Below are 18,612 nucleotides of genomic sequence, written 5' to 3' on the forward strand. Positions count from 1 at the left end.
AGTCCATTTGAACGTTCTGTTAATTGAGGTAAGTTGGGAGAGTGGTGTGGCAATACGGCTGTAGTCTCTAATGAAGCGTCTGTAAAAGTTTGCAAAACCAAGAAAGCGTTGAAGCTGCTTACGGGTCTCAGGAACGGGCCATTCTACTACTGCTTTGATTTTCTCCGGATCGGTACAATAATGTCCTTCCCCGATCGGTACAATAATGTCCTTCCCCGAATATAAACCCCAGAAAGGAAACAGATGAAGTATGAAACCCACACTTCTCGCCTTTGACAAATAATTGGTTCTCATATAGCCTCTGAAGAACTGTTCTGACCCTCTTGATATGTTCCTCCTTGTCATGAGAGTAGATTAAGATATCATCAAGATATACAAAAACAAACTCCCCTAAAAAGTCTCTGAGTACGTCATTGACTAATGCCTGGAAGACTGCAGGAGCGTTAGTGAGACTAAATGGCATAACTAGATATTCGAAATGACCCAAAGGGGTCCGGAAGGCCGTCTTCCATTCGTCGCCCTCCTTAATACGAACCAAATGATAAGCGTTACGCAAATCTAGCTTAGTAAAAATGGTGGTCGATTGTAATTGTTCATGTATGGAGTCGATAAGCGGAAGAGGATATTTGTTTTTTACAGTAATGTTATTTAAACCCCGGTAATCGATGCACGGACATAGGGTCTTATCTTTTTTGGCTACAAAGAAAAATCCAGCCCCCACCGGGGAGGTGGATGGACGAATAATACCGGAGTCAAGTGACTCCTCAATGTACTCCTTCATGGAGTCTCTCTCAGGACCAGAGAGGTTGAACAGACGACTAGCTGGTAAGGGAGCCCCTGGAAAAAGATCTATCGCACAGTCGTATGGTCGATGTGGCGGCAAGGACAAGGCTCTCTGTTTACTAAAAACAGGAGAGAGGTCGTGATACTCAGGCGGAATGGAAGTTAAGTCAATTTGTTCTATATTGGTGTCTTGTTTTGTTGCATTAGAGATTCCAGAACGGAGACAGTGTTTTAGACACCTTCTGCTCCATTTCTCTATTCTGCCAAGTTCCCAATTTATGTGAGGGTTGTGGAGTTTTAACCAGGGGTATCCTAAGATTACTTGGTCATGGGGTGAATCGAAAACAAAAAAACTGACGTGTTCGTGGTGATTGCCGGATGTAATTAAGTGTAATTCAGTGGTACGGTGTTGGACCTGGGATAGTGTATCGCCAGTGATACCTGTGATGGAAACGGTGGGTATTTTTTCGGTGGGTAGTGACAATTCGGACACCAGACTTTGACTAATTAAATTTTGTTCAGCGCCGGAGTCTATGAGTGCAGAAACGGGGAAGCGGTTATGATTATATTGAATGACCGTAGCAATGGTCAGTCTATTTAATGGGGAGAGCGAAGAAGTCCCCACCAATATCTCCCTCTTTATTGGTGGGTGTTCTCGTTTCCCCGAAACGGACAGGCGGCAACAAGATGCCTATTTTGACCACAATAGAAACATAACCCTTGTTCTCGACGTTTTTGTCTAACGTCGGGAGTAAGATGGGTGCGTCCCACCTGCATGGGTTCTGACTCTGGTAAAGAGAGTGAAGGGTGTGACGCGTGGGTAAAAAGATTTTGGAACTTGGGAAACGAAGGCGACTCTTTACCACGGACAACACTAAGTGACGGTCCCGAACCGGAAGTGGCGGTACGTTGGGAGTTGTAGTCCCGTTCCCGCTGTCGCTCGCGGAAACGTTCATCGATCGAAATGGCCAGATTAATGAGGGCGTCAAAATTGGACGGCTCGTCCCTAGCGGCGATCTGGTCCTTTAACGGATCCGATAGCGAATTTAGAAAAGTTCCCTGTAGTGCTCTCTCGTTCCATCCGGTTTGTGCGGCGAGGATGCGGAACTCGAGGGCGTGTTCGGCTACTGGTCGCCGGCCCTGACGTAAGCCCAGGAGACGTTTCTCTGCGTTGGGACCCGATAGTGGTCTGTCGAATATCCTGCGAAACTCAGTAAGTACACTACTAAAAGAAATAACTTTTAGATCATGCTGGCGGAGAAAAGAAGTTGCCCACCGGAGTGCGTTACCCTTTAACTGGCTCATAAAGTAGGTGATCTTAGCGTTTTCTGAGGAGTAGAGCCTGGGGGCTCCACTGAATGCGAGCTCACATTGGAGGAGAAAACTGTTGCATTGTTCTGGGTCACCGGAAAAAAGTTCAGACGGTTTTACCAGTAGTTGTGGCTCCGATGAGTGTCCCGCCGAGCATGTGCATGTGTGACTGTTCTCAGGGTTTTCTGCTGCGACTGTAGGAGGAGAAGGAGAGAGAGTCTGTTTAATTGAATAAACCATACCTCCCAGCTCCTGTAGGTTAGCTTGAGTTTGTTGTTGTTGCTGGATCATTTGTGAAAGAATCTTCTCAAGCTGGTTTACTCGCTCCGTTTGCGACGAGGACGTGGCTTGGTCGTTCCGAGCCTCGTTCTGGGTTTGGTCTGGCTGGAGCATTTCTGTTGTATGTGCGAGCAACCCAGTTGTAACGAGACCCAGAACGACACAAGACTCAAGCTACGAAAAGTGATGTTTATTTACAGTGGTATTAGAAAAATATATACAATATATATACAGGGGCCTGGGACTGGAACTCCTGGAAGAGGGAAATAGTTTGTTCAGGTCGGGAGCAGGTAAGTGACACAGGAGGAAATGATTTTGATTTGTTGTTTCTGTCTTACAGCTTCTTCGGTACTGGAGTGAGTTCAGGAGTCCCAAGATGCATGAGTCCCAGCAACAGGGTTCAGAAATCCAAGGTCCACAGGTCCGGGTTTCGTGAAACCAGACAGGATGTCAAGAGATCAGGACTGGAATGGCACGGCCAAAACGAGGAACTGCTGGCATAGGAAGCACAAGGTCAGTAACAAATACTTGAGAGCATAAAAGGCTGAGAGCACTAGTACCGGGAGGGAATCAATGCTCCAGCATCGAGTAGTCTTGACTGCAGCCTTAAATAGGAGTCGATGCTCATCAGGGAGATGACCGCCAGGTGTAGGTCGTTAGCGGCCATCTTGGGAGCTGCAGCAGAGCTACTCTCACAACCCCCCTGTGGTCATGGGGGACCACAAACACGGGTGAGGACGTCGGTCCATGAGCAAAAGTTAGGATGCCCTTGATTAGTTTTAGCTGTTTGTACAGCTGAAAGAGGACTTTAAGATCTGGATTGGAATCTAGGTCGGCTTCGGACGGAGTGTTCTTGTCTGGGTCAGTCAAGTACAGCATCATTGAGTTTATCGCAGGATCCGACTTCTCAAGTTGGATGATGTCTGGGTCAGTCAACACAGGTTGTACAGAGACTGTGTTGCCAGCCGGCTTGGCTGTAGCCTGTGCAAGTGTGACTGCCATTACCTTGTCTGTAGGTTGTACTGACAGAGTTGTGAGCAGCCAGGAGGGGTAAAAGGACCACGGAGGGCCGTCCACGGCTCCGTCCTTGGCTAGGAAGTCTGCAAGGTCATTATACCGCTTGTCATCACCTAGGACTCTTGAATGTCCTGGAACCTTCTTCCAGTAGACCTGTAGGTCACGTGATGTCACCAAGTGATCACATGCCATGAAAAGCTCTTTGTGTTTGACCACTTTCTTGTTGCTTGTGAGAAAGCCGTTGTGTTTCCACAGAGCGAGATGACACAAGAAACTAAGTCGAGCATAATTAGAGTCCGTGCAGATGACTAGCGTTTGGATGGAGCGTTCTACTGCCATCTGGAGATCTATTAGGATTCCTGCTATCTCAGCGTACTGAGAAGACTGAGAGCCTAATTTATAGCTAAAAGTGACCTCTTGTTGGTTTTGGAGGAGGATCCCTCCAACACCTGATTTGCAGGTTTGTTCGTGGTGGAATGAGCATCCATCCACGTACAGTGTTGTCATATCAGGTCTCTCTTGTAAATGAGTCCTCGAGGCTCAATGGGATTTACCTGTATAAATAAAGGTTGATTGACATCTTTGCAGATATCGCTATCAAAGTAGTGGTGATTCGGGTCCTCACACTGAGGGTTTGTCCGCAGCTGGCGGTTGGGTTGTTGGTACATCATGTGTACATTCCTGGCAGAGTGCCAGGTCGGTGCCCAAATGTGACCTTGTTTTGTCCGTAGCGGATGTCTAGGTCAAAACTTTGAAGCGCCATGAGCCACGTGGCTACCCGTGAGTTTGTCACCACACCATCTCTGATGCGTTGGCTATTCAGGAAAGTTACTGGCTGGTGTTGTGTTTCAACAATGATTTTTTTGTCCACCGATGAAACTGGAGAAGTGTTTAACTGCCCACACAGTGGTCAGTAGAACTTTCTCACAGTCTGAGAACTTTAATTCGGGGCCTGCCATTGTCTTACTGGCGTAGGCCACCACACGCTTGTCTTTGTCGTGTATTTGGTACAGACCTGCACTCATGCAGTGAGCAGAAAAGCCCACTTCCAAGTGAAACTCTTTGTTGTAGTCTGGATAGACTAGACATGGTGCTGACTTGAGTCTGTCCCTGAGAGCGTTCATTGCCTGCTGTTGGTTATCAGTCCAGACAAATGGGACGTCTTTCTTTAAGAGTTCAGTCAGTGGTTTCGTAAGGTCTGCATAGTTCTCTATGAATTGGCGTGAGTAGTTACACACGCCCAGAAAACTTTGTAGTTCTCTGAGATTGGTGGGGACTTTGAGATTGTCTAGGCCTTGGGTGCGAGTCAACTGTGGTTGTACTCCATCTGGACCTACTAGTAGGCCAACGTAGTCCACCTTGGTCCTGCACCACTGGCATTTTGACAGTGAGATTTTAGCACCAGCAGTAGTCAGTTGATTCAGAACGTGGTCGATCTCAGCCAAGTGTAAGTCCAGTGTTGGCTGCCTCAAAAGGACATCGTCCACGTAGATTAGTGTCCCACGTTCGTGGGCATCTGGACATGCTTTGTTCAAAAAGATGTTGAACTCAGCTGGTGAGTTAGCATAGCCAAAGGGACACCTGGTGAAGGTGTATTGTCGGCTACCAAAAGTGAAAGCTAGTTTGTGTTGGTCCTCGGCACGCACAGGAATGGTCCAGAAACCAGAGGTGACGTCGAGGGTGGAAAAGTACTTACCATCGGTGACCTTGGGCAGTTCCTGTTGGATCTGGGTCATTGGCCACCTAGATAAAGGAACTTGTTTGTTTAGCTTTCTGTAGTCTATGGTAAGTCTCCACTTACCATTTGGTTTCAAAACTGGCCATAAAGGTGCAGAGGTGCTATAACATTGTCTGATTATGCCTTTATCTAAAAGGTCATCAATGATTTCCTTGACAGGTTGATGTGCTGCCAGGGGAATCTTGTATTGTCAGACAAATGTAGGCGGTGAGTTGGGCGGAGTTGGGATGCTCACTATGTGGAGCGAGGTCAACCCACAATCCATTGAGTCAGTCGAGAATGACCTCATATTTCATGAGAACTGGAGTTTGTCCCTTTCTTCATCAGTCGTCAGGGCGTCGGCTTGGGCGACCACCTGTTCAATCTGTGAAGAGATTGCTAAGGGTTCTTGATGTTTGGGGAGCTCCAGTGAGTCCCTTTCTGTGCCGTTAGACCTGTCTATAGGTAAGACACTATAGGTTTGAGGTCCTAAATCAACATCATTGGTTGAGAAGAGAGCTATGGCCTGTGTTGGTTTCGTGAGCCAAACTGGACCAGTCTCTTGACTCGATACCAGGTTGTCTGGGAATCCTCCCAGAAATGGAATGCCTAGTTCAAAATCATGAAAATCTGTGGAGATCAACCATCCTAGCCTTGTGTTTCTTGGGATCAGAACCTCCTCTGTGCCTGTGTTGCACACAGCAACAGATGTGGTTCTGGAGTCGAGGCGCACTTGGTTTGCGACCTCAATGCACAGTCCTAGTTTAAAAAACGTAGGAGATGGTTGAAAGTACGCCTGTTTAAGGTTAATAGCTTGTCCCACCACAATGTGGACTCATACCATTAGGTTTGTCACCTGAGGTGGTACTGAGGTGTTTTGGTTGCTAGCAACCTGGCAGACCTCTGGAATGGTCTGTCCAGCCATAAGGTTTGCTGTGTCTAGCACAGGAGGATCCTTTTTGGCTGGTTTTAGTGACCACAGCACATTGTGGCTGGTGTCCACTCGGACACCTAATCTTACCAAGATTTCAGAGCCTATGTAGGTTGCATGTGGTAAGTCTGGGACCATGAGGAATGGGTGGACCAGTTCCCGGTGGTTCCAGCTCAGTTTCAGGTTAATGACTCCTTTCGCCGTCATCACTCGTGAACTGTTGGGATACAATGGAAAGCGGAAAGCTTTCTCGATCAGAACTGGACCCAAATGTTTTTTAACCAATGTTTCGTAGAAAGCTTTATTAATAGCTGATTTATCTGTCCACAGCGACAGTACAGCATCTTCGGTGTGGGATCCTTGGATCTCTACACCTTTAACTACCAATGGTAGGTAGTATCCGGTGGGCTCTGACTGTCTCAGCTCGCAGAGGAGGCTTTCTTGTTCGGTCAGAGTTGGGTCCACCAGTTGGATCTCTTCGGTTTCACATGCTTTTAAAGGCTTACTTACCGGGACTGTGTTCTCTGCTGAGAAGTCCTCGGTGCCTTTTATGGTGCCTGCTGTTGGGCAGTCTGTGACTGTCTCAGGAGGCATGAGTATTGGCAGGGGTTTGCTCACTCTGGCCCACATTGTCTGTTCACCATAATCTACAATCACCTCAAAGCGATTTATAAAATCCTGGCCAATCAAAAATGGGAATGAGTCAACTGTAGACACATGTACCGGTTGGTATAGTGTCATCTCGCCAACCTACATGTGAACCATAGCTATAGCTATTAGGGTTGTCCTCGTCTCTGCAAGGTCCTACAGTTCTATAGCACGTTCTATGAGAGGTATTTCCCTGTGCACACCGTTAGCGGCGGTCCTGAGCTCCTCGAACAGTTTGGCTGACATAATAGTTATGTCGGCTCCACCGTCCAGTAGGGCTTCATGTGTGAGGACCCCTTCAAGTGTGATCGACAGGTAAGCTTTTTTAGCGACCCCCTTTCTGATCAGTTTACACAGGAACCTTGTAGGTTTTGGCCAACATTTTTTCTTACGTTTACCTTTGCCTGTGTAATCCTGGTTTGTCCGAACCGTTGGTGCAGTCGCTGCTGCTCCTGAGAGTTCGGTTTTTGACGGGCTTCCGTCATTGATGTATGAGATCACCCGCTCTCTGTGTGTTGAGGGGCTCTCATTGTTTGTAACAACAAGGTCCTGGTGGCTGTCCGTAACAGCGGCAACGTTGTTGTTTGTGTCACCTTGATTTGTCTGAACCGTTAGCACAGTTGTTGCTGTTTCTGAGGTTACAGTTTGTGACGGGTCACCGTCGGTGACGTGTGATTGTACTCCCCCTTTTTCTGGTGAGGGGTTGTCAGAGTTTACAACAACAACGTCATGGTGACTGTGACAGCAGTAACGGTGTTGTTTGTGTGTTCTGATTCATCAGCAATGATATTGCCACACAACGCGTCAGGTTGTTTGTCCGTGGCAATACTTTTCAACATTTCCAAGAACCGACGCACACTCTCTGTCTCATCCGAGCTCAGAGGTGCGGGGCTCTCTTTCGGGACCCGCTGCTGTTTCTTTTTCGTCTCAGGCTGTTCAAGCCGACGTGGAGGGGGAGCAGGTCCCCTCCTCTGGGGTTCCCAGTGGGATCCCTGGTTGTATGGGTCACCTTTGGTGCCATACTTTTAACCCTTAGGGCGTGCGCCCCCCTTCTGGTACATTCGTTCATCCTCTGGTTTCTTGGAAAACCATTTAGGATCTTGTCTGGACCAGGGGGCACTCATCTGTTGTGGTTTGGCAGCTGGGAAATCTCGTTTCCTCTCGCCTTTTTTGGGAGGGGGAGCTGAAGCTCTCATTCCTTCCAATTCTAATGACTGGGCAGTAATCCTCTCACCTGGAAACATCTCAATGGGTGTTTTGGCCTGTGAACGGGCCTCAAAGACATTCACAGCACATTTTTTTATCTCACTTATGGTTTTTTCTTTGAAATTAGCCATCATCTGCACTGACATCCATATGTCAGGGTGGAGATTTTTGCTGAAAACGAACTTAAACGCTTCCTCCTCCTCTATGCCGGTTTCATTCCTGTAACCAAAATAAGCATGCAAAATTCTGGAATAATATGCCCTTGGGTGCTCATTCTTACCTTGCATGACCTTGTCGGAGGCTGGATATCCACCAGGTCCCGCGCAAGGGGTATACTCTTTCATAAGAGCAGCACATAACAGGCGGTAATCCTTTCTTGTGGCATCAGGTTGATGCTCTATGAAGGAAAACACCGTCCTGGCTGAAGTGAGCCTGATCAAACCTATTTTATCCTCAACTGTAGCGTCGGGATAGCTTCTTAATTGGAAGTCAAGGTCGTGCAGATAGGTCTTAGTGTCGGTCGAACCTAACGGCCCTGGCTCAAAGCGTTGGGCATATTTTGCTATTTTATGCGATACCGCTATTGAGAGCGGAGGCTGAGGGATTCGTGGAGGTGGAACAAAATAATCACGTGGAGATGATTCACCAGACTCACGTGGAGGTGGCATAAGGGGATTATGTGTAGGAGGTACAGCAAAATCCTTCTGAGGTGGTGATGGTTGACCTGGACTCTGACCCAGTTCGTCTTTGAGTTCCAGACAATCTTGCCCCTCGTCAGAGATCTTATTTGTGGCTGAGGCAAGTTGTGCCTCACAGGCTGGTAAGCGTTCATGTGATGTATGACACTCACTTTGTAAACGCACGCCTTGTTGGACTAACGCCGCTTTTTCCAATATGCACTCGTCCAGAGTTTTTGATGTTAGCTGCAACCGTTGTTGCAGAACATCATTGTCTGAACACAGGGCTTCGTACTTAATCCCTCCTTCACGTAGCTTTTCCTCATATGAGTTTGCTTGTAACAACAGCTGAGCTTGTGAGATCTCTTTTTCACGTTTCAATTCATTCTTCCAGGTCTCCTTATCAAATTGAAACTGTGCTTTCAGGTGTAGACATTCATCAATTGTTTTTTCTCGGGCCTCTGTCTCGCATTTCAACCTTATATCAAGGGCTTCTGCCCTGTTGGCCTCAAGATAAAATTCAGCTTTTAGCAAGAGTGCTATTTTAGCTAGCTGTTCATAGCCTGACTTTTTTATGGCTGCAGAAGTTACACTGCCTGCAACTTCTTTTAGCTCGTCCAATAACTCTGTTGAGTTCATGCGGTCCACCTGGTCACCATATGGATATAAGGAATCTGTGAGCAGCTTCAGAGCTGTCTCCAGCCAGTCCTTTCCATCACATGGAACAACATCAGCATTCTCAGCTTCTGTTAAATCTGCTATGGTTGTATTTACTGTTCAGCAAAACCTATCTCGTTAAACCGTCGCAATCTTAAGAGTTTTTCAACTGGTACATGTTTGTATTTAAGTGAGCAGTGAGTTTCACACACTATTTTAGCTCTGGGTTTTATCAACAGTACTGTTATAAGCCAACTTTCCAATAAATGGGCCCCCGTGTTTAGGCTTTACCCCATTAATATTGTAAGTAAACGCTTCCTGTGGCAGTGTTACTTAATATGAGCTTAATTCTAACAGATACAAGAGCCAGGGTATTCAGTGTTTATTTACTCCAATGCACTTAAAATTAATAAACCTACAATATTTTCTAAGAAGACTGACAGCAACTTTGTAGTTGTAAACGCTCCTTAAGTAGTTTAATTTACCAGAATTTGCTATTTAAACAGTAACTCACAAACCAAGCTTGACTAAAAAAAAAATTAATGAATGAAAAGCGAGTTCGCAGCTCTCAGTTCTGAAAAACTGTTATACTCTTTTTTCAACAGCAGGTGGCGGTGTAAGCTTACTTTTACCGGTAGGAGTCACTGATGACTTCATGTGAACCATCCTGTCGACATTCGGTCGTTAGCCGTTAGCTACGATTAGTAACGGTCGAACACGGTTCAAATCAGCATTTATGGACGGATTTAAAACTTTAACGTGGCGTCGCTTTACAAGCACGCTCTTTATGCATACACTCATCAGTTTAGGAACGAATGTCAGGGCTTTATTCAGCTTTTTTAAACACAAAGGAAGACTCCATTAAAAACGAGCTTCATTTCCGGGGTCACGGACTTTACAAACACGTGGACATCGGGGGTGGGCTTTTCGCACTGACGCCAGAGTGAGTGGACGTACACAGCGTTACGTCACCAGCTTCTCGGAGAATCAGAACGTTCTAAACAGCGGTTGTCGACCAATCACAGCTCGTGTGTACCCGCCTTAAGCCTGCAGTTAGCATCAACAGTCCGGTCAAATTATCGCCCATTAAAGCTTCGAAAATGCACGATTAACTGTGAGAATGTAGCGAATCAGCATAGAAGCAGCTCTGAGTCGGCGCTCAGCTTCACAGACAACGTTTCACCATTTAAAACATGACTTGTTGAGTCCAGTAACAGAACCGGGTCGAACTCGCAGAACCCCCGGTCATGCTAGAGTTTCAAACAGAATGAATGCGTTATTCTCTCTGCTTACAGCTTAATTACACAAACAGCACAAACAGAATGACAATTTTCAGCTCCAAAATGAACATCAACGCAATTCTGCATCTTTCTGAACACCACAGCCGTAAAATATGTCTGTACCAAGGTCAAAACTCGGACTTTTTTATGCCAACATGACGCGTTATTTCACAATAACACAGGTCTCAGGTCACACATATAATTTATCTCATAATCCCCGTACGGGCCACCAACTATGTAGTATGTCAGGACAGCTTTGCTGTGGACACACTACTAATTAATTATTCATAAAGCTAGTTCAAGCACAAAGAATATTAATTGTTTAATTACAACGGATTCTTTTCTTTTTCGAGTTAAATTTCTGCCATGTGACCGAGATAACTGTGAGTGGATTGTTTAATCAGTGACATGAGACGCCATTTTATCTTTGACCCATCAGAATAAATGCGGTCATTTATTTAACAGAATCAAAATTTAACATCAAAACATGTACAAATTGATTTGCTGATCTGTTTCTGATTAATAAACTTGGCAAGCTTTACTAACAAGACAACAGAACATTACCGATTGAGGCCGATTCAACTCTGGAGGCATCTCGTTTGATTACTGGCGAATAGAAAAGTTAAAGAGGAGAAATAGAAGTTTAAAGATTTAAAGAGGGATGAAAGCTACGTGTGGAACCAGAACATTGCACCCTTCCTCCGACATCCAGCACAGCTTTCCGGTACACTTCAGGACGTGCAGCGACTTTATTACCTTAGCAGAGGATGTATCAACTCTGGAACAGAAGTCCATTAGTACGCTTCCTTTCCAGCGTCTCCGGTTAAAGTAGCTGGGGTCATCAGAAATCGTGACAAAGTACTCGGTTCCACCGAATAAGCTTCCTTAGAAGTGGAGCATTTACTGCTCGGGTTGAGTGCACAGCGATGCGAGCTGTGACTCCGCTAAATGGAGGGACCCCTTGGCACATGGTCCCATCCATCCGCTGCTTAAGTGAGTCTCATCTCTGACCGAAAGTTCCAGCAAGACTTAGAAGAGACTAAGACTTAAGACTCCGAATGAGTTCCAGGACTGAACTCCAGGACTGCACTGAATAGTTCCATGAAGTGTTCCTTTTAAAGGGGTATACACTTCCTGTTACGTGGTACTTCCTGATTGGTTGAAACAACCAGGAGGGGTGTGGTTCTAGTGATGTTAGAGGGTCACTAGAAGTCAAGAGACAGCAGGAATGTTTTTAAATACGGTTAGTACAGACAGAGAAATATTATGACGAGGTGAGACAAAGCAGGTGCCAGTTGAAGTTATTTACTGTCTGCAAGGTTTAAAAACAAGACACTTCGTTCTAATAACTTGTCTCTGTTTGTCTGACTTTCGACCGACATCACTACTCCTCATTCAGACAGAAAGTTAAAATGCACACTTACTTCATAAATAGACATTTAACTGTATGATCAAAAATCTGCTGAGGTTTAAAAATCATTAATACTGTTTCACAGTTGATTTAAATGAGTAGTTCACTTCAACATTTAGAAATGGTATGAATTAAACACACTTTTGATTATCAAGATATTTTAAGAGTAATGATAATATAAAAAAGAAGAGTGTTCTTTCAATTGATTAATTCAGGATACAATTAAATAGTCTCTTGACGAGATCATTTGTATTTCTGGATTAAAATCAATGAAACAGCAGTTCCTGTCCCCTGAAGGTCTTCAGAGACAGATTGTTGTCGGAGGCCTAGTTCACTACAGAACTAGAACAGGAAAATAACATGAAAACCAATTTTCACACTCAGAATCATTGTAAAGTCTGAAACATTGCACACATAATTCCTACCTAGCATGTTTTGCAACGCTCATACTGTCTCTGGGACGTGACTCTCACACATTTCACACATCTTTACTTTATTACAAACAGATTTATTACAGAGAAAATATTGATGATGACACATAGCATCTTTGTAGTTTATAAAAGTAGTTAATCACGCAGGATCGTTAAAGTGAGTTAATTTATTATAGTTAATGATGAGGAAGATGTCCAACACACACTGAATGCATCACTCTGCTTCAGGAACAGCAGAATTCTGCTCCACTTCTTTGGTTCTGGACCAGATTAATGTCTGAAAGCTCACCTCTAAATAGGACATGGATGATTTGATTTATGAACCGTTTTGAGTTGTGTTCACTTATGTTGTCACATTAGTCTTACAGTATCAGTGAGCAATGTATGATAAAAGTTAGCACTTCAGCATTAGCTTCCGTTAAAAATTTCTTATCTGTTAATTGTTAGCGATGCTATTTTTTTAAGTTGGTGAAGCTAACGTTTTGGTTAGTTGTGCCCACCACTGTATACCATGAATCAGTAACAGTTAAGGCATCTACAGGTGCATTAAAAAAATTGAATATTGTGAAAAGTTATATATTTTTACCAACCATTTCAGAAAGTGAAATTCATATATTACATTGATTCATTGCACAGAGTGAAATAATTCAAGCCTTTATTTCTTGTAATTGTAATGATTATGGCTTACAAATAATGAAAAAACAAAATTCTGTGTCTCAGAAAATTATACAATGAAACCTGTAACACCAAGAGAAAACCGTCCAGGACTGATGGATATTATAGATGATCAGAATCAAAATAACGACAAAAATATTGACAACTGATGTAAGATTAAGGCTTTCAAGAACTAGAACCTATTGGCTAACCTATAAAAATCTACTTAACTGAAATAAATTCTGACAAGATTTACATCTTACGATTTAGTTCTACTTGCCATGATTGTACAATTTATTGCCAACTGTCGACTGTTTAACAAGGGTTAAGATGGTGTGTCACTTAGCTGCCAATTGTTGGTGAACAGCACTCCTGACTCCTGTCTACAGAACATTTTGCAATGATTGTTGTGGTTCTATATTTTCTGGTGTTGTCTCAGAGGCTTGTAGACCTGTTGCCTAAGCTTGGAACACATTTAAACCATTATGTGATTTAAAAAAATTGTTACAAAGTAGATGGAGACATCTTCATCTCATATGCAGGGATTTAGAACTATATTTTGACACCTGCAAAGGAGCTCCATCCATCCATTATCTTTTACCCGCTTCTTCCATTTTGGGTCACGGGGGTCGCCGGTGCCCATGTCCGGCAATCACTGCGAGGAGTGGGGTACACCCTAGACGGGTGGCAGATGTCTGGGTATAAAAATAAATTACTTTTGCAACATGGGCCTTTCTTCCACAACTTCTCCTCCTCCACCATAACCCTCAGCACTGGCTCTCCACAGGGCTGTGTGTTGAGCCCCCTCCTGTTCACTCTGCTTACATATGACTGTGCACCTACCCATCCAGGCTGTCATATCAAGTTTACTGATGATACTGCAGTGGTTGGCTGCATCACAAACGAGTCCAGCTACAGACAGGAGGTGGAACACCTAGAGAGCTGGTGCAGGAAGAACCTTCAAATCAATGTGAAGAAGACGAAGGAGATGGTCATGGACTTGAGACAGACCCCCCCCCCCCTCCCCCCCAGCAAATACTTTTGAAATACTGCTTATTTAACTGTTAAAGGCCTTTTATTAAGTAAAAATTCAACTGAGACACACCTTTGTTATAAAGTCGAGCAAACAAATAATTGTTTTTAGGTAGTTATCTTGTTAAATTTGCACAGCGACTCGTCCCGTGCACGTGCTTCCGTGTATGGGCTTTTGAAATGCAGCTGATTTTATCGCCAAAGTGTATTAATTAAGCAAAAGTTAGATTGAAACACACCTTTACTATAATTTTGAGCAAACAAATAATTGTTTTTAATTGTTAATCTTGTTAAATTCTTGTTAAAGTCCTCCCGTGCACGCTCCAGCAGCCGTCATTTGGCAGCCAATCATTTTGGGCACAACACCGGCCCACATTTCCAGGTTGTCAGCGATGACGTGTAACAAATGCGACGCGTCAGCAGTGATTCATAATAGATGCGACGTATACAGCGAAGCAACATACATTGCCTACCCCCCAAAAAAGTTGCCACCAAAAAAAAGGTCACACACTAATATTTCATCGGACTGCCTTTAGCTTTGATCACGGCATGCATTCTCTGTGTCATTGTTTCGATAAGCTTCTGCAATATCACAAGATCTATTTCCTTCCAGTGTTGCATTCATTTTTCACCAAGATCTTGTATTGATCACTAGTCACTAGGCATAATGGGTGCATCACTTCACCTGCCTCTCTTCTTACCCTGATGCATCCATCACTCTGGAACAGGTCTGGACTCATCAGACCACATGACCTTCTTCCATTGCTCCACAGTCCAATCTTTATTCTCCCTAGCAAACTGAAGCCTTTTTTCCAGTTAGCCTCACTGATTAGTGGTTTTCTTAAGGCTACACAGCTGTTCAGTCCCAATTCCTCGAGTTCCCTTCACATTGTGCATGTGGAAATGCTCTTACTTTCACTATTAAACACAGCCCTGAGTGCTACTCTTGCTTTTCTTCCATTTGATTTCACCAACTTTTTAAGTGATCGCCGATAACGATCATTCAGGATTTTTTTTCCGGCCACATTTCTTCCTCAAAGATGATGGGTCCTTCCAGTTTTTAATAATGCGTTGGACAGTTCTTAACCTAATTTTAGTAGTTTCTGCAATATCCTTAGATGTTTTCTCTGCTTGATGCATTCCAATGATTTGACCCTTCTCAAACAGACTGACATCTTTTCCACGACCACGCCATGTGTCTTTCGACATGGTTGTTTAAGAAATGAGAAGCAACTCATTGCAGCAGTTGGAGTTAAATAACTTGTTGCAGATGAAAGATAATCGCCCATGCAGCAATTATCTAAAAGGAGGCTTGTGCCTATTTGCTTAGTTAAATCCAGGTGGTGACTTTGTTTTTGGCCAGGCAGTGTATTTATGGATTTTTCCACTTTATTAGACATATTTGGACTGATGTGACTTATAGGGCATAGTGACGTTTACGGCGCAAAATATGGTATGGTGTGAAAGACAATAAAGAAACCTTGATCCTTGATCCTATCTTCATTTCCAAAAAGTACTTCAGCAATTTAAATAAATCACAAACATGCTAGTGGCTACAAATGTAGGTAAAAAAATTAGACTATGTGTACATCAAATACTGTGCATAGCCAAGAATGCAGTTTTGCAAGAAGCACATGAAAATTGTTATTTTCAAAAACAGGCTGCCAAAATCCAGTTGCATAGCTCATTGGCTGCAAATACTTAGAATTCAGTGAAAGTGCAGCTGAAAATTTGCACATTTTCTTGTAATTCCCTGCAATTTTGAGTCACCAACTAGTCTCACAGTTAAAGCTCCAGTATACTCGCGTGTCCTGTCAGCCACGTGGAAACTGTGTGCACTGTCCAGCAGAGGGTTGAGACGTCATACTCGAGCCTCCACCCAGAGTGGCTGCAGAGCAGCTCCACAGACAAGGGGCGTTTATCTTCGGGACAAATTAAGGTTGCCGATTGGTCATTTGCTGACATACCTACTGGATTGATTGACAGGTCGCAAACAAAAAAAAAAGGAGATGGCAGCCCCAGCCTTGTCCTGTGTTTATATGTTGTAAATGAAAAGTTCTTAAAAAACAAACAAACAGGGAGCACTGGTCCTGCAGCCCACACATCAGACCAGCCCGGCAGGAAATCTTCAGACCCTCCCACAGCCACGATGGACCTGATTTTAATTAGCTCGTGACAAATTCCTTCGTATCTCACCATTTCATTCATGGCGTCAACAGAAAATCTTGGAAAAAAAAACTAAAGAAAAGCCCATTAAACCAGATCAGGTATGAAGAAGGGGAACTTAACACATTGGTGTTGCATACAAACTTTCCATCGCTGGGCAGTTTATTGTGCGACACAGAGTATGTGTACGTAGTCGTAAATATCGAGTTTTGCCTGAACATGCCCTGCGAGCGTAAGCTTCAACTCTAATCCAGTACGCGCGGACCTCCGCGGACCCACATACGCGCGAGTATACTGAAGTCGTTACAGCTCAGTGAGGTATCAACTTAACATCAACTAGGGGAAACAGAGAAGTTCTTGAATTAAAAAAAAAAGACTTCCAGGAATGTGACAGCCAGTCAACTTGTGGGTGTTGGGTCTATGTTTTAAGACAGGTCCCCTGCAGAGTCACTTTCATCATAGTCCCAGGTTGTTCCAGCATCCTTAAGGGCAACCAGTGACATATCATCTTGTACATCGTCCTCGTCTGATTGTATCAGCAGCCTAGCATCGTCCTCTTCCTCCTGCCACTCTCCAACTTGGCTCAACAGGTGGTTGTCTATGAGTGTCACTTGGGCCAATGAGTCAGAAGAGCAGGACTCATGGTCTGCACCTGTTAGAAAGGATATCATTTCACTGATTAAAGCTAAGTAATGCTAAGATACAATATAATTTAATAAACAAACAGTCACTGCAGACAATCAAGTGATGGGCAGGCCTGGAATTTTTTTCTTTAAATTTGATATTCAAACACATTGTGAAGGTATTATTGGTGTAAAACAATTCTCACATTTGTATAAGTAAATCTGTAGTGCTGAGTTTCCAAGGCAGGAGCTTCATTTTTGAGTAAAACTGAGCATTCTCTTTTTTATGCGGCTACACCATAAATGTATAACCCTGAAAACCGAATGTCCCCCACTAACATGTTGAGAACTGAGGCCAACAGGAACCATTTTACAGTAGCTGATGCCTTTGTAGAACCATTGTCTGTGCACTAGCAATTTGTGGCTTTTGGCCCCACCTACTCTCCCACACATCGTCACACTGGACAGGATACAGCAAATTACTCACGTTTTGAAGCAGTTCCTCCACTAACAGATTCTGGACTCAGATTTTTCTTATTTTTTAACTGGAGAGGATATGGTTCTTGATGTTTTAACTTATCTGATTGGCATGTGGCCAACTCATATCAACTTCTGCTAAAAATACTTAATAGTATTCATAACACTGCACTTCCGGGAACATGGTGCCGGTGCTGGTGGATTGCCGTTCACCTCTGTCTGTTTTGATAGTTTTTTTTTTTTTCCTGTTTTTGTCATTTTTCTTCGGTGACATCAACTCACTGCTCGTTTATGATCGCCAACAACTTTTAAATATACAGTTATCTACTGCAAACCCCGCCTTGTTCGACCAATTTGATTGGGGCTCTGGACCCCTACCCCCTCTGCTTGTTGATGTCCCTGTTTACCTGCAGCGCGCGGCATTTCTGCCCGCCCGAAAACAACTTGTTCTTGGTTGAAAACTGGATTGTATACCTGGATTATTGAGCATGGACTTTGTTGCATTTTATGCAATTAAATAAGGTGGTTGATTTTTCCCTACGGGTCATGAATGGTCATAAAGTTAGCGAACAATAAAAGGGTTAACCTGGAAGCTTCAGAATTTGTCCAGATAAAACATTATTCATGTCATATTACTGTCACACACCCACAGATTGGATAAAATCTGGATTTAGCTCATAATCATGACTTAAACTTGAAGCAGGTTTCATATACAGGTTGAACTTTTTGATTTTTTTTTAAAGTTTCTGGCAAATTAAAAAGAATACAGATCATTAAAATAATAAAATTTAAAAAGTATATATATCCTGCTAATGAACTTTTAATTAACAGTATAAAGACCTTTTGTTGGATCGCATCAGTCTTGAGACAGCCTATGCCTCCACATCAGCCAATCTCTCTGTAGCGGAGGTGGGCGAGCCCCTTTGATTTTGTCCCGTGGGGCATTGTGCTTGATGTGTGGGAGTATCAGGGCTGGGGGTATCGGGGGGGATCGTGAGCCCGGGGCTATGGCCCTGACTGGGGAGGGAACTTTGGTGGTTTTGGGGGATGACCTCTGCTGGCTGCATGCAGGCTTCTGGGCAGTCTGTGCCGGCAGACATAGGTTACTGGCCTGGTGGCCTGGCTGCTCCTGGGGTGGGCTTGGGCTTCTGGGGAGTATCGCCTCCGGGTTGGGGTCTCGGCTGGGTCCGGGGTTCTCGAGTCTTGGTGAGTATGTTGTCGGGTTCTTGGGCTGGTGCATGCACCAGTGCCCAGCCCTGACCTGGGAGCCCTTGGTGCGCTGGTGGGCTTTGGGGGCCTCTCCCGCGGGGGG

The 18,612-nt window shown here is 44.3% G+C and overlaps 1 protein-coding gene across 1 annotated transcript in view; it reads right to left on the reverse strand.

Annotated features, from left to right (window-relative positions):
• Window positions 1-16,625: 16,625 nt before the first annotated feature.
• The window catches only part of LOC119410434 (dysbindin-A), a gene marked incomplete in the record, with an annotated part of 191,664 nt that continues 189,677 nt past the window's right edge, over window positions 16,626-18,612 (reverse strand). The window contains 1 exon segment of the mRNA XM_037677345.1: window positions 16,626-16,852. Coding sequence (XP_037533273.1) covers window positions 16,626-16,852 — 227 coding nt within the window.

Source organism: Nematolebias whitei, chromosome 5 (assembly GCF_014905685.2).
Source record: "Nematolebias whitei isolate Nwh7 chromosome 5, NemWhi1, whole genome shotgun sequence".
Classification (NCBI taxonomy): domain Eukaryota; kingdom Metazoa; phylum Chordata; class Actinopteri; order Cyprinodontiformes; family Rivulidae; genus Nematolebias; species Nematolebias whitei.